This window comes from Oryzias latipes, chromosome 18 (assembly GCF_002234675.1).
Source record: "Oryzias latipes chromosome 18, ASM223467v1".
Classification (NCBI taxonomy): domain Eukaryota; kingdom Metazoa; phylum Chordata; class Actinopteri; order Beloniformes; family Adrianichthyidae; genus Oryzias; species Oryzias latipes.
Genome location: NC_019876.2, coordinates 10,286,011 through 10,300,022, shown reverse-complemented (window position 1 = coordinate 10,300,022; position 14,012 = coordinate 10,286,011). Strand labels below are relative to the sequence as shown.

General features: G+C 37.7%; 1 protein-coding gene across 1 annotated transcript; it reads left to right on the top strand.

Moving 5' to 3' along the window:
* The first annotated feature begins 1,655 nt into the window (after positions 1-1,655).
* On the top strand, positions 1,656-11,621 carry LOC101165521 (myozenin-2). The gene is made up of 6 exons (XM_023966278.1): positions 1,656-1,889; positions 2,556-2,652; positions 4,305-4,471; positions 7,357-7,501; positions 9,029-9,212; positions 10,716-11,621. The coding sequence occupies exons 2-6, from the start codon at positions 2,571-2,573 to the stop codon at positions 10,939-10,941; spliced, it is 804 nt and encodes a 267-aa protein (XP_023822046.1). The 5' UTR covers positions 1,656-1,889; positions 2,556-2,570; the 3' UTR covers positions 10,942-11,621.
* The last annotated feature ends 2,391 nt before the right edge of the window (positions 11,622-14,012 follow it).

Here is a 14,012-nt window from a genome sequence, read left to right as displayed (position 1 = left end):
ATGTTTATTTTAGTTTAGATTAAGTTTAGGTTTGTGTTTAACCCTTGTGCTATCTTAGATGACCCCACCCTTACATTGACGTGTTATTCCTACCATGACAAAGGTGGATAAAGGTAGAAAGATTTCATGTAATCCATGGACACCAGTGAAGATCACAAATCATTGAAGAAAAAAGGTTCAGAGCACTGTCTAGTGAGTCTAGATGACCCAACTCCCACAAGGGTTAAGTTTCTTTTTTGTGTTGTGTTGTGTCGTGCCCAGTCCAGTCCAGTTGAGCTCAAATCAAATCAAACCAAATCAAATCAAATCCAACTTTATTTATAAAAAAACGCTTCTCGTGCCTTGCAAAACTCGAAGTGCTTTACATTTAAAACAAAAAACAGACACAATATTACAAGATAAACCCCAACCATCCAATTTAGTTAAGTTTAGTCAAGTCTTATCATCTCCAGACTAGTCTATTCTAGTTAATTGATTTCAAACACAATATAAAAGCGACAGATAAACAAATATCCTCTCTCTGATAGTGATAGCAATACTCATTCAGTCACTCTATCCTTACTATACATCTTTGACAATATATATATATATATATATATATATATATATATATATATATATATATATATATATATATATATATATATATATATATATATAAATAAGGTATAAAAAACATATATGTTAGAAATGTGTCGTTTAATTTGATCTTTTCAGGTGGTACTAAATAAACTGATCATAATGTAAGTAATTAGTATCACTGTAGTCACTGTAGTGTAAATTAGATCATACTATTTAAGGAAGACTGTCAGACTAGCGTACAGGGCATAAGGATTTTTAAAATCTCAGGGAACTTTTCAATGTTCGTTTAGAAGTTTTTGAAGAGGCTACTTCATTCGTTCTGCCATAACATCTTTAGTTTGCATTGGCTTTTCATTCGTTTACACTGCATAAATAGTCCCCTTAGAAATAAGTAAAAATTTCTTAACCCACTGGCATATTTTATAAGCCAAATATTTGCCAGTGGGAAAATGGTTTTACCAATAATTAATATTGCTAGTCTTTTCAATAACCTAAGTTTTCACAAACTAAGATTATTTTGGTATTAAAAAACTTTCTTGAAAAGATTTTTTTCTTGCCAGACAGAATTTAAGACAATTTTTCTTGAAAGAATTGTCTTTTTACTTTTTCAAGATTCAGTTTTTGTAGTGCAGTACTGCAAGGTGGCCTCACATTTTGGGTAGTTGAGTTGGAGTTGTGTTGGCCATACTTTAACACAGAGAAAGCCCATGTAAGGATGACTTTCAAGGCTTGTCAACACCTTGTCAAAATAAAAGACATTTTATTCAAAATGTGTTGACCGCATCTCAAACAGTAAAGCTTTTGTAAATAATACTTTGCACTGTGGTCAACAAATCTTCAAGTTTATTTAAAGTCTTTGTTTGTGTCTCAATTCTTTTCTCACATGTCAGATGGCTATGCTTTAAAAAAAAAAAAAAAATTAGATTACCGCTCAGATATTTCCACAGTGTTGCACATTCTTCAGCTCTGTAACCAGCGCAGGCCACTTCTGAGCCATCAGCCAAACGGGAGACGAAGGCCAACGGGAGCAGTTGTGGCAGCGCTCTAAATTTAGTCGCCTCTCTGCTTGTGAACTAAATACCAATGACAACAGACAAACTGACACCCACCCACCTACTCACTCAGTCACTCAGGTCAAGCTGCAAAGCTCCCCTCTGCCTACCCTCCCCACGAAATAGCTTCTACGTCTGTGACGGCAGGCAATCACACAGATGACTCTGGCCCCTCTTGCCTCTCACCTTTCCAACTAACCAGCCGGAGGAGACCGGAACAACTTGAGATTACCCCCTGAAGGTCCTTCAGGACAGGTAAGCATCACTTGGGCTTCTCCACAGGTGTGCTGTCTACTTCTGCAGGGGCATTTTTTCCTTCTTTTTTTTTTTTTTTGCCTTCAGTTCCATGGAAGTTTCCACTACATGATAAATCCAAAGCTTTCTGCCTAGTAGATATGTATCTGTTCATGTTTGGGCTTTTAGTGTAAAATACTGAATAGCACTGTGTTACCTAAAAGTTGTAAAATAAAAAATAAGTCAAATAATGGTCACAAATTAAGATAGTAAACTTCTGCTCTAACTTATCTTTGCCTTTGTTCCATAAAGAAACCATAAGGAAAAGCATTTAGGATTTAATATGGTGTTATGTTGTTAAAAACGTACCATTCCTCCATTTTTCCACTGTCCAACATTCTTTTTGTTTTGGGTCTTTCAGCCCAGTTGGGCAATTTCAAATATATTGATTCCCAGAGTCCTGACACAGCTCACATGTGCTCAAAGTTTAACAGCCCAAGGTTATTTAAAGGGATGTGCTAACTTTGCCCTTTTCAGTGCCCCAATAAATTCTCCCTGCTCTGGTGGGTCTTTGTGATTGTGGCGTGTAGCCATCTGACAGCCAAAAGTAGTGGTGCTGGCTTGCATTATTTTTCCTTTCATTATTTATCTGAACAGCTTGTTCTGATGTGTCTCCTGTGATTCCAGGCTTCAAGGGTAGCTATGTCTCGGTTCACCACCATGACAACAAGGGAAAGGAAAATGCAGGCGGCAGCAATCTGCAGGGAGGTGCATGCTCAGGATGGTACGTCACAACATCATCTCCCCTCACTTCCTTGTCACCCCAAGGACCACATATTCATGGTTTTTATCCTTAACAAAAATTGAATGTCATATAAAAGTCATGCAACACATTGACGCTTTTTTTAGTGTAAACGTGATTTTGTGCTAAACCCGGTCTCACCCTATTGGTCACACATTCAAATGACCCCCCTCATGGAGGGCAGCAGTTGCCAGCCCCTCCCCACAGTGACTATGAATAAGTAAATTACTACACTGCAAAAAAATGTAGCCTAAAAATAGGAAAAGTAGACTAATCTTAACCCTTGTGCTATCCTAGGCAATTTAACATTGGGAGTTGGGTCATCTGGACCCACTAGACAGTGCAATAAACCTTTTTTCTTCAATGATTTGTGATTTTCACTGGTGTCCATGGATTACATGAAATCTTTCCACCTTTATCCACCTTTGTCATGGTAGGAATGTAAAGGGGGGTCATAAGATAGAACACGGGTTAAGAAGAAAATCTCTAGAAAGTATAAATGATCTGTGCATGAAGCAAGTCATTTTTACTCAACAAGAAATCCCATAACAAGATATCAAAATCCAGAAAAAATGAGTTCCACTCAGGTATTCAAAAATTAGTATTTTTTGCCACTCTTAGGACAATTTATTTCAATTATTTATGTTTTCAGGTTTTTATGTAACTAAGTGTAGTTCATTTTGATCACAAAAATTGTGCAATAAGTGTAAATGAATCCTTTTAGAACACAATGTGAGCAAAATGTCAATGCAGTCTTGGTACAAGTTGGCCCATTTTAATAATTCCTCATAAAATCTAAAACTATCACTTATTCTTGGATTTTAAATGTACATTTTTGTTTTCCAAAGTAATGACAATGAATGCCAGTCCAACATTTGTTGAACTTTCCAATAATATCGTTAAAAATTAACCAAAAAATGTCAGTGTAATTTGAGTTTTCTTAGTCATAAATCAAGTTTTTCTCTTGTCAGGAGTTTGGAGCAAAAGGATTTTGACACATTTTTCCTTATTTCTAGATTCTAGTTCTTAGAAGAGGAAATCCTTTTCAACTTTACTGATATTGTGAAAAGCTCGGAAAGGTGTAGAGCAACCTGGTAAAACATGTTGAATGTCCAAAAACAAGGTTTTCAATCTTTGCAAGTATGAAAGAGTTTGCACTGTACTGTAGAAAACTAATCCCTTTGTCGTTGTCCTTTGAAGATGCTATTTTCAGGCTGGGACAACTGTGTTGCTCTGGAATATAGGCAGGGGTCTGAAGACTACCGGCAGCTGAAAGATATCATGGCAAATTATGCATCTCAAATTTGGATGTAGGCCTGTGACATCTCTATGATCAGCATGCTGTAGCTCACATCAGGAGCAAACCACAAAACATGCAGTGGGTGTGATTTGATTTGAAGGGGAAGATATTTCCTCGTTCATCATGATGGCAGCACTGCGGCATCAGCAGTCCTTGCAGTAGGCTTTTTTCTTAACTTTAGGAAATATTTTATTTATTTTTTGGTGGGAAAATAATTTGTAATCATTAAGGCTTGATAGATGAGATTGCAGCACTAAGGAAAACAAATCAGTGTTGTCAAAGATCGCAAATGTGACAATAATCTTAAGTGTTGTGTCCCTTGTTTTCTCCTAAGAGTTTTCGATGGATCTTGGGAAGAAAATGAGCGTGCCCAAAGACATCATGCTCGAGGAGCTTTCCCTTGCCTCCAACCGTGGGTCCCGACTCTTCAAACTGCGCCAGAGACGCTCAGAAAAGTACACTTTTGAGAATGTCCACAATCAAAACAACATGCAATTAAATGTAAGAACTCTGCACTGTGATCAAATACTGTTTTTTTAGGGGTGTGCAAGTAAGTCTAAAAGCTCACAAATGGAAATTACAAATAACACCTACTATATATATAAATATATATGTATGTATGTATGTATGTATGTATGTTCGTACCGTATGTATACATATGCGCACCAAGGTCACCTGGTAGCAAGCGCCGTGGCAGGGCGGCTGCGTCAAATCGGGCGTCTCTGTCTCAAAGTTGAGGAGGCACGCGGGCCGGCCCGGGCTTAAATACCCGGTCCTTTGCCTGGGACCTGGCGCTGGGAGAGAGAAGAAAAAATAAATTACTGTAGTAAAATACAGAAACTTAATTTTTTAGACTTCAGGGGTGCCCAAATCCAGGCCTCGAGGACTGGCCTCCTGCTGGCTTTCCAGAAACCCTGCCTTATCTGTTGTTGATTAACTGGATCAGGTGTGTTTAGGAGCTTCAATGGCAAGATGGTTGGAAAACATGTAGGACACCGGCCCTCGAGGCCAGGACTTGGGCACCCCTTTTTCAGAGGATGTTTGATTGGTTGTTCTGCATGTCAATCAAGTGATGTATTTCACAGTAAGGATGACAATTTGCTGACGGATGTTTTAAAAATATATTTTTTTGTTTATTTATCTTTGATGGGTCGCGACGTAAGGAGCTCCCCCGCACTACACGTTAGTGATTTTAGAAGCATTAGCGGTGTTAGCCACACTAGCATCTTTATAATACCTGTAGCTCCCAAACTTTTTTGCAACACGAAAAAACAACAGACTGATAACACAAACGTCACTGTGACTACATCGCTAAGCATTTTCCACGTTAACGTGTTTAAAAAACACCCAACCTTTATTCCCAAATCGTTAAAAACCAGACTGATACCGCATGAAAACAATCGTTACTGTGACAATGCTAACTCCCAAAGTTGTTAGTAATACATAAAGAAAAAACAGTCCGACACTGCTACATGTTAGTCACATAATCATATTAGCAATACTTGTAACTCCTTACATTTTTTGCAACACGTTAAAAACAGGCCAACACAGCATAAAAAAATGTTTTTGTGACTATGCTAACTCCCAAACTTGTTAGTAAAAAAAAACAAAAATGACAGTCCAAAACCCCTACTCGGTAGCTGCGTTAGTGTATTTACAACCCATAAAAACAGACTGACATTTTGACAGAGTGCCATGTTCCTCTCAAAATAGCTTCAACATCAGTGACGAGAACCAGAATTTTTCCATATTTCGACGCACTCTTGTTTTTTAAAAGAAATGTTAGGGTGTTTGAGTGCGCTTTATTGTGAAGAAAATAAGTTAATGCTTACAACAAAATTTTAATTAGCAGACTCTCATAAGATATTGGAAAATGTATTCACCAACAAATAAAACTATGTTATTGCAAAGCTTTGAGACACTCACATTTACTTAAACCCGGTGACTGCTTTCATTATCGCAGCACAGTTTTCTTCTGCCTTTTTGGACCCGCCTCCACTTGAAAATCCCATACTCCCGTCGTGACAGAGTGAGTGCAGTGTAGTGATTAAGCACTTGAAGTGTTTACATGCCAAAGCAGTATATAACTTTAGCAGAAAAAGTCCTCCAGTAGGTCATAATCAGCTTTATTAATGTCCCTTTGTGTATCCACGGGCACGGCGCCAACTCAGCTTTTTCTTCCCGCCTGCAGCAGATTTCTGACCTGCTCACGGATAAAGCAATTCATTGTCCGAGGCTCTCTGCAAAGTTTTAATCAAGCTAAACCAGGTTTATCTTCTTTTTTCCCATAATTAATTTGCTCCACTCTTTAAACGTGTCTTCGTCTGGCTGTGTGGTAGCCCTGCTCGCTGCCCTTTTCAAGTCCATAGATAAAGCAATTATTTCACTCTGGAAAATCCCCCCCCCCCCCCCCCACACCCCCCAGCCCTCATCTTTGAAGTGGAAAAGACTCATATATCTCAGTTTATTTATTGCTCCGGCCGATAGAAAGATTTTGTTTCAAGTTGTCAACATTTCCCGAGGAAGTCTGGGTATAAATCATAACACAAATCTTCCAGAAGCATGAAAGCCCGGCTGCAGCACATGTCACCCCGGCCCACAAAAGTCTTTGAGACGTAAGGATGGAATTGGGGGGGGGGGTTCCTGCCTCTAAGTTCGTTCCAGAAACATTTTCCAGTTCAAAAAGATTGTGAAATAGCAACAGTCTGAGGTGCAAAATATATCTGAATGAGTATCAGCAGTTCATGGGAAAATACCAAAAACTTATGTCCGTGTCAGTAAAAAATATTTTCTAAGTGCTTTTAGACTCTAAAGCTTAGCTTTTTCTCTTTTTCAAAATATAATGTAGTTGTAGTAGAAGATTATTTATTTTTTTACCATGACTGGATCCCTTTAAAGACAAAGTACTGTGTGAAATTATTGTTTTATGGTAAAAGTTCAGGCTCCAGACTGATCTGTTTTTCTTTCTTCTTCTTCTCTTTTTGCATTATATACCCGTAGCAACAAAATACTAATGCTATAATTGTAAACTGATAAGTCATGAATAAAAACTCACAACTCTCTCTCCATTGAGCAGCAAGGGCAGCAAAAGCCTTTTATTGTTTTCAACTTTTCCATTCCAAATCTTTCTGCTTTTTTCTATATCGACTCAAACACTAATTTAAATTTGATGTTAGAAAAGTCAAAACATTGACTGAAAATAGAAATGAGAATTTAAAAAACATAAGTAAATGTTTTTCTTAGCTTGTAAACATTGATAGTTCAGAAAAAAACAAGATACTAATTGAACAAGCTGAAATTTGGGTCAAAAGCTTGAAACGTCTTAGTTCATCATACCAGCATCCATGACATGAAACTCTAATTCTCTGATCCTTTTTTTTTTGCAGAACAACGCAATTCCTAAGTCTGAGAATGAGACTACCACATTCACCAACGGCAACGAGGACAACTCTAGAACCAACCAACCATATAAAGTCACAATTGACACACTGGACACAAAAATGATACCAAACCCAGGCATTATTGCTCCAGGTAAAAAATACACGACAAACAAATACTAGCAAAAATAACTAAAGTAGGTCACTTGATTTTTGTGAAACTTTCTGACAAAAACACTTTTTAAATAGTTTTCTTCCTCAGCACTGAATCTGCACAGCAGCTTTTCCCCTGCTGGGCTCAAAGTATGTGACATTTTGATAAGGATCCATCTGCACTGGACTGTTTGTACTGCTTTGATCACACACAAAAATACATTCTTTGCCTGAAAGCGGCTACAGAAAAAAAATATATTACAAGTTAAGTTCTGCCTCTTTGTTTTTTTGTCCTCGATGTTCATGGCACTCCTTTGTTTTTTTACCCCTGTATCCCACTTTTTTCCCCAACTCTTCTTGTTCTAATCAGACATGTGCACCATTTGTTGAGTTTACGCGCAGGATGTGTTTCCTGTTTTCCTCTTGGGCTACTGATACCATCAACTTTTTTTATTTACACACTTTTTTCTGAAAACTTTGTTCTGATGATATGAAACCTATAGTACTTTAGTACATTCCCATGTCTTTATGTATTATTTCTTCCTCCTTTGTTTTCTAAATGATATCACTTCAATAGAAATTAATACAGTTTTAACCAACCTCTCAATCCTGATCTTTAGAAAAATGTGTTTAAGGGTGTAAAATGTTGTTTTTGTCATCCTTCAGGGTCCGCTTTAATCTTCTCACAAAGCTGGTTGTTTAGTTGACGTTTCTGATTAAGCCACAGTATATTTTTTCAGCCACAGAAACTATATTACAGTACATTTTTCTACCATTTCCCCCTCAAAAAAAAAAAAAATACTGTAAACTTTTCTTTTGTTTGGTTTCTCCAGCTTCCTCCTCAGAGCAAAGCATAAACTCAGGAAGGGGGATTGTTCATTGTGAAACTTTGGGCTGTGACAGTACACCCCATGTTATGTAATGGCTGAGTTTGAAAGCCCCCCAGAGAGAAGGGCTGTGTTTGAAGGATAGTGGTTTGGATAGGCCTCTCCCATCTGAACGCACAGTGTGTGGACATCTATAAAGGCATAAACACACACAGCATGGAAATGTCCTTTGATCTGTTTGGTCACAAAAGTTCCATGCCAATGAAAATCATGTTTTAGGTCCTTTTAACATATTTTTGTGGTTTTTCCTGATGATTGGAGGACATGTATAAAGACAGTTAAGCTCAAAGTTGCATTTCTGAGTATTTATCCTCGTGAATCAGGAGCAGGCAACAAAAATGCTGTTTGAAAAAAAGCATATTTGTGGCATATTGTTGTCCTATAGTGACACAGGTTTTTAGTTTTTGGCTAAAATTTAATAATCATAATTAAAAGACTAATGAGAACGCTTTTAAAATAGATCAAAAGATGATCGTACAAGGCCTTTAATACTTACTGACCTGCTGTGATCCACAGAGAAACCTCATTTCTTCAATGGAAAAGGAAAAAAAGGAAACAAAACATTTAAGTAATACTTGTTTATTTTTTGCCACCATGGCACCCATTCACATCTATGCATCTATGCTATATAACTCATCCAGGATATGGAGGTCCTTTGAAAGACATCCCTCCAGAGAAGTTTAACAGTACAGCTGTGCCGAAGTCATACCGCTCACCCTGGGAGCAGGCCATTATCAACGACCCAGCATTGGCTGACACACTAATTACCCGAATGCCTCACACAAAGCCTCAAGCAGAATGTCCAGGATACAAGAGCTTCAACAGGTAAAAACGGCATACATGGCATGACAGTACTTGAGAATGAACTGCATAAATGGTAGCAAGGGAGTCCTTCGAGGCTGCAAGATATGAATATGTTCGTGTTAGAGTTAATATGAAAACTTTGAGGGAATCTGATTTAATGAGGACATATCTAAGCATTCAGACCTCCAGTTTGTTTTATTTTGATTGTTCTGCTTTGAGCCGGGCATGGTTGGATGGACCTATGGTGCTAATTATGCAACTATTCATTAGCATCACCACAAAGAGGGCTCACTGTTTGACAGCAGAAGTTGCTTTTGCTTTGGCAGACAAAAATATATATTTTTAAAAACCGGGGGAAAAACATGTAAGGACTACAAGGTATAGAATAAAATATGGAATTTTTTAAAGTTTTGGAGGATGAAAGACCAACAAAGAAAACCGCATCAGTTGGAATCTTAGTTCATTGCTCATTTTAAATCAATGTTTAATCAAAGTATCAGAACCAAACAAACTATTTACCTCAAGTGCACTTTCATAGTACTCGGTTTGTGTGCTTTTGAAGAAAGATTTTATTTTTATTATTATGCAGCGCATCCAAGTACTAGCTCAAAGTAGACAAATTTGTTGCTTTAATTAACAAGATTTTATCTTCCTGACTATACCAACAATGTAAATTTGTCCTCTAATTTCTCTCAATGCATCATATTAAATGATCTCCTTATGGTATCTACAGAGGACATTTGGGGCTTTTCAGGGATACAAAATGGGGCTCCGGGATTGTAGTTTTTTAACCACTCAAAAATATTTTGACTGGACAACTTCTTTTTTTCCTCTGGAAGTCAAGAGCATATCTGACTAAGTGGAGATATGAATTAGAATTGTGTTTTTTAACATGCTCTTGTGGCATTTTCTCATGATTGAGGACATATATAAAGAAAATTAAGATTAAAATTGCATTTCTTTCTCACCATTTTTGTTGTACCTGCAATGTAAGTTTGGGGTGTGAGGGGTTGTAAGTTAGCGGGAGAGCATGTAATCAGATAGCTCAGTAATAGATGACAGGACTAATTGTCCCGCCCAGAACTTAGAAGTGAATTTCTAATGAGCTACTGTCGGTCTGCAGAAACTGTCCTAGAAAATGAAACAAGTTTTTTGATTTGGGCTAAAAACTGCAAAAACCGTAATTGAGGAACACTTTGATAATAGATCAAAAGATGATCGGAGTGGGGCTTTAGGGAACAGGCAATGCAGGTTATGCACACCAAATGTTTGATTTTGACTTTTAAACTTTTATCTTTACACTGTATTAAGCAATATTTTAACTTATGTTAAATAATCAGCTATAGAAACATCCTGTGAGAAAACATCTAACTCACAGCATACTGCCCTTACTTCAATCTGACAAGACTTCCCAGCATCTCCTTAGGTCAGATGCGTGTCTTTAATTAGTTGCATCATGTTAAATGTCATGTGGTTGTTCTCATTTGCACATGACAGTTGCCTTTATCACACTGTCACTTCCAGAGTCGCAACCCCTTTTGGTGGATTCATCAAAGCACCCCGGCCAGTTCCTGACAATCAACTTCAGGTGGAAACCTTCCCAGACCTCCAAGCACTTCAGGACGATGGTGGGCTACATCGACCATCCTTCAACAGATCTGCTCTGGGCTGGACGTCAACTGCCAGCCCAGCCGCACTCCCAACTGTTTGCCCGGAGCTTGTTCTCATCCCTGAGTCAGAAGACCTTTGAATCTGTGAAGGAGTAACCCAAAGATGCTGACTATGTAGTTTCTTTAGCAGAGATGAATGTGGGTAGGATGTGAGGGGGAAGAAAAACATCCTGTAAGGTCTTGGCTGTTGAGGTTTAGGCTGTGTGTGTGTTTATGCAGAATTTCTTTTCTCGCTTTTCTGCAACATAAGTGTAAGATATTGTATTAAATGTTCATGTGTTTATTTTCTCTCATAGCAAAGTATCTGTTGCCAAATAAAGTTGCATAAATGCTACTGAAACAGCAGAATCTACCATGGGAGTAATGGTAAGATAAATGTCTGATGGATCCGTTCAAGAATAATCTCCAAGAAAGCTCATAATATGGTTTAAGTTGACTAAAATATCAACACTATTAAAGCTGTTTTTCCCCCATGCAAGTAGTTTTGCTGAAAATTGCTTACACTAACTTTACACCACTAAAAACATATTTGTATGGACATGCCTAAATTATATATACGGCATAGTATTTGGCCACGAGAGAAGAAAGATAGATTTAAAAAAAAGTTGGAAAAAAGTATTACACTTATTAGATATAATTAAAATTTGACGAGCAAAAAAGTCATGAAATTATCAGAAAACGGTCAAGATTTTAAGAGAATGAAGTCGTAAAATTATTAGAAAAAAGTCAAACTGTTACAAGAAGAAAGTCATAAAATTATCTCTTGCATAGATTCTCTGAATCTATGCAATATAAATTAAACAGGTAATGCTTGTTTGTCTTTGCTGAAATATTTTTCAAGTGATAATCACTATATTGTATATCTTTGTTTATTTGAAGAAGCAGCTGGCAATTACACAATTTCCTGCTAGGGACAATTAAGCAAATCTGAATGTAAACGCTCTGTGATGGGAGAATCTATTAAAGTGCTTTGATACAATTGGAAACTTAACATTTGTTTTACAAATTACAATAACGAAATGTCGACATACAAGTCTTTATTTCTATGAATAAATGTTCAGAAGTATTATTATTTTATTTAGCTAATTTCCTTGTCATATGTTGACTTAAAGGTCATTTTAATTTCTTTACTGTATGTCCACACAGTTGATTTCTCAGTTTGTTGTCGATTCAACAGCCAAAAGATTTCCAACTAAGTCTTGGATTATCTAAACCAGCGTTTTTCAACCTTTTCTGAGCCACGGCACACTTTAACCTTAAAAAAAATCCCGCGGCACACCAGCATCCAAAAATTAAAAAAAAGAAGGAGAAACTCATAGTCTGTATTGATCTACAGCCCCTCCACAATCTCACATGCATTTTTGAGATAATTGTGTCAGAAAAAGCTGGAAACTGCAGCTGTTTTTTTCTAAAAGATGCAATAAAAGTTAAGTTAGAAGATTTAAAAACAGTTTGAAGTGTGTTCGTTGGTTTCAAGACGTTTAACAACAGATCTCCTTATGCGCTGTCACTCTCACAACCCAATGCATCATGGGAGATGTAGTGCATAAAACGGCCGGAGATCGGTTTTCGGAGCTTCATTGTTTTGTTCACTTGTTCCACGGTCTGACACCGGATTCTGTGGAAAGCTACACCGCTAAAGACGAGCTTTAGCTGGTATTTTTGTTAGAACTGAGCGACTTTACGAGCTAAATCGGGACAAGGAAGTGAAGACTTTAAGCACTTCTGATTGGTCAGACCGATTACATGTGATTAAGCCCCTCAAGAATGATTGGTGGAGACAGTCAAAGGGACGGGACTTTTCCCAAATACAGCCGAAGGTGCAGCTGAATCGCGTCATTCTTATTAAAATGTCTTTAATAAAATAAAATAAACGCAAAGAAAAAGAATTTTACGATCTTTTATATTCCTAACTCCTCAGTGTTTTATCAGGGCCTGTTTGGATGAACACAGAGCTGAATCCTGGAGATGGGAAATGTTTTTGATCAGTTAATGAGGGCAATTTCCCACGGCACACTTGACCATCTCCCACGGCACACTAGTGTTCCGCGGCACACTGGTTGAAAAACACTGATCTAAACAACTTCGACTTCTACTGGCATCTTTGGCTACCATATAGGACCTCCAGGCAGCATTGCATGATCACAAAGGTACCATCTATCCATCCATTTTCTAATTCTGCTGTAGTCCTAATCACTGCATTGCTGGAGCCTACCCTACTGAAGAGTGAAGACGACACTGACCCAGCCAATTTGCCAGTCCATGGCATGGCAACATGGAGACCATTCACACCAAAGTGCCAATTTCAAGTGACACCAATGAACTTATGAAGCAAGTCTCGTGGGCTTCCTGTGGGAGGTAGCCAGGAGAACATACAAACTCCTCACAGAAAGAACCTGGCCGGTATTCAGAACCTTCTCGCTGTGAAACAAGAGTGCCGACCACTACGCCACATTGCAGCCCCATAAAGGTACCTCCAGATAAAACATCTCTGGTTTTTGAGCGTATGCTATTGTTTTCATACACAACACTGTTCCAAAAACTTACAGAAATTTGTCTTTTTATTTCACAAAAACTGTACATCACTGTATTTGTAGAGAGAACACGGCACACACAAAAAATCTGGACCGGCTAACTGTGTAAATGAAATAGCTCTATATGTTACTTCTAAAAAAAATAATTGTGCTTTTGTAATTTTTCATAAACTTTATTACGAAAAAAAAATGAGACAAGGATCACTCTGAATCCCTGAAGAATGTTATTGCCTAATTTGGTCATTGGCTGTGAAGCTTGTAGTTGTATTTGTGTTGTCATTTTCTAATTCATAGTACCAGATTTTCAGGAAACTTGATTCATAGAAAAACAATTCCCCTTTGGGCGTGAGGAACAAATACGCAGCCTTTTCTTGGAAAGAGATAAGGGTGTTGCAGAAGTGCAAACAGGCCATGTTCTTCAAACGACCACTGGGGGCTGCCTGCTAAGGTAAATCGATCTCAGGTGACTCTCCTGTCCAAATGCTGAACATTAAGACATCCCGAAGAAGAAACTCAGGAAAAATCAGTTTGTTTCTCTAGCAAAAAAGCCTAGTCGTGTCATCATGAGTCAATAAAATCTTTAATAACACTGATTTTTAACCACAAAATGCATTTTT

Bases quoted from the DNA above. Each gene is read 5' to 3' on its own strand.
- LOC101165521 (XM_023966278.1), top strand. From the start codon at position 2,571: ATGTCTCGGTTCACCACCATGACAACAAGGGAAAGGAAAATGCAGGCG. The intron at 4,472-7,356 runs GTAAGAACTCTG...TTTTTTTTGCAG, and splicing joins AAAACAACATGCAATTAAAT to AACAACGCAATTCCTAAGTC. The intron at 7,502-9,028 runs GTAAAAAATACA...TAACTCATCCAG, and splicing joins CCCAGGCATTATTGCTCCAG to GATATGGAGGTCCTTTGAAA.